The following is a 1,669-nucleotide window of genomic DNA, read 5'->3' as shown; positions in this document are numbered from 1 at the left end:
CAAAAAAATGTCAATGTGAAGCTGAAAGTTTGCTGAGAGCAATCGAAGTTGTGAGTATTTAATATATTTTAAGAATCCCTTCAAGTAATTATACTATACTAAATACTGAAGCTGTTTTTCAAAATAGATATTGTGGAATGAAAATCAAGGAATATGGTTAGATTATGATTTACACAACAATATCCAGAGAGATTATTTCTATATTTCTAACTTAGTTCCTTTGTGGACAAAATCATACAAGGAAGATCCTAAGAAAATAACAGGAAAGGTGTTAAAGTATTTGCATGAAAATAAAGTTGATACTTTTCCAGGTATGCTAAAAACATCCAGCAAAATTATTCCTAAATAATAATAAGAAATTATTCACTTTCATTTCACAGGTGGCGTACCAGCATCATTGGAAGACTCTGGTGAGCTTTGGGATTTCCCTTATTGCTGGCCACCTTTACAAGCATTTCTTGTACAAGGTCTTGACAGACTTGGTACACCTGTTGGTACAGAACTTGCATTTCACTTTGCAGAAAAGTTTATTAACTGTTGCTATAAAGAATACCAAATTCATGGATCAACTCATCCATATGTAAATATACCAATGTTAACTAATAATAAGTTCTATTTTACTATTGATCAATGAATTCTCCCAATTATAAAATAAAATATTTTTAAATATAAATCATAGCCATCAAGCACTTCAATATACTATAAAAAAAGGAGAGTAGGGAGTAATAAAGAAGTTAGTTGGGGGAGAGAGAAGCAGTCAAGGAGGAAAATACAGTAAATATAGTGAGAGAAATTTTTTTTTAGTAACGTGCATGTATAACACAACTTTCACTTGATCCTACTTTAAGTTTAGAATCATGCTTACTTGCATAGATTTATGGAAGTAAAATTTGGCAATTTTCATTACAACCATAGAAATATGAAAAGATCTATTCATAAATTTTTGTCACATTCTTTTATTACTTTATATGTTAGATATATTTTATAAAATCTTTGGATTTCCAACACTAGCATCAAACATATTATACAACTTATTACAACTCTGATTTCTATAAATAATTATCAATATGAAAAAATAATTCTTCTTAGGTAATTTGAAGTCAACCACCATTCAATGAGCAAGTTCTTTTTATCAAACTTTCTTTTATTTAAATTTTTCCTACCTATTTTATGATTACTAGAACTTTTTCTCAAGTCTTTTGAGTTTTGAATTATTGAGAGTCAACCTTTATACTGACCATATAGGATTTGGTGACAAATCTTGACGGTCATAAAAAACGAAAAAACTACATTCATATTTTATTTCAATTTTAAAGAAGATTACATCTAAAATATAAATCTTGTGTTCCAGTATGACTGCTATGGATCAGGATATTCTACTTCACCAGAATCCTCATCAGGTTACGGTTGGACCAATGCAATAATTCTTGAATTTTTAGATAGATGGGGTGATCAAATGTTTCTATCAAGTGAAGATAAAGATGACCGAATTTTAATAACTAAAGATTCAATATTTGCCAAAGGAGATGAGGAAAGAATAAAAAAAGACGATTCTCAAATAGCTGTAAACTGAAATAATGAATTAATTTTGTAAAAATTATAATTAAGTACTTTTTTAAGCTTAAATTTTTATAAAGATTGTAAATAAAAAGTGAAAACAAATGAATTG

At 28.2% G+C, this 1,669-nt stretch overlaps 1 protein-coding gene across 2 annotated transcripts in view; it reads left to right on the top strand.

The window, feature by feature from the left end:
- The window catches only part of LOC106686912 (trehalase), a gene marked incomplete in the record, with an annotated part of 10,627 nt that extends 8,958 nt beyond the window's left edge, over positions 1-1,669 (top strand). For both annotated transcript variants that reach the window (XM_067051547.1, XM_067051546.1), the window contains 4 exon segments: positions 1-50; positions 128-311; positions 381-580; positions 1,352-1,669. In XM_067051547.1, the coding sequence (XP_066907648.1) occupies positions 1-50; positions 128-311; positions 381-580; positions 1,352-1,573 (656 nt within the window).

The sequence above is a fragment of the Halyomorpha halys genome, unplaced genomic scaffold, assembly GCF_000696795.3.
Source record: "Halyomorpha halys isolate HHAL.00 unplaced genomic scaffold, Hhal_1.1 Scaffold897.1, whole genome shotgun sequence".
Classification (NCBI taxonomy): domain Eukaryota; kingdom Metazoa; phylum Arthropoda; class Insecta; order Hemiptera; family Pentatomidae; genus Halyomorpha; species Halyomorpha halys.
This window is presented reverse-complemented; position numbering and strand designations above follow the sequence as displayed.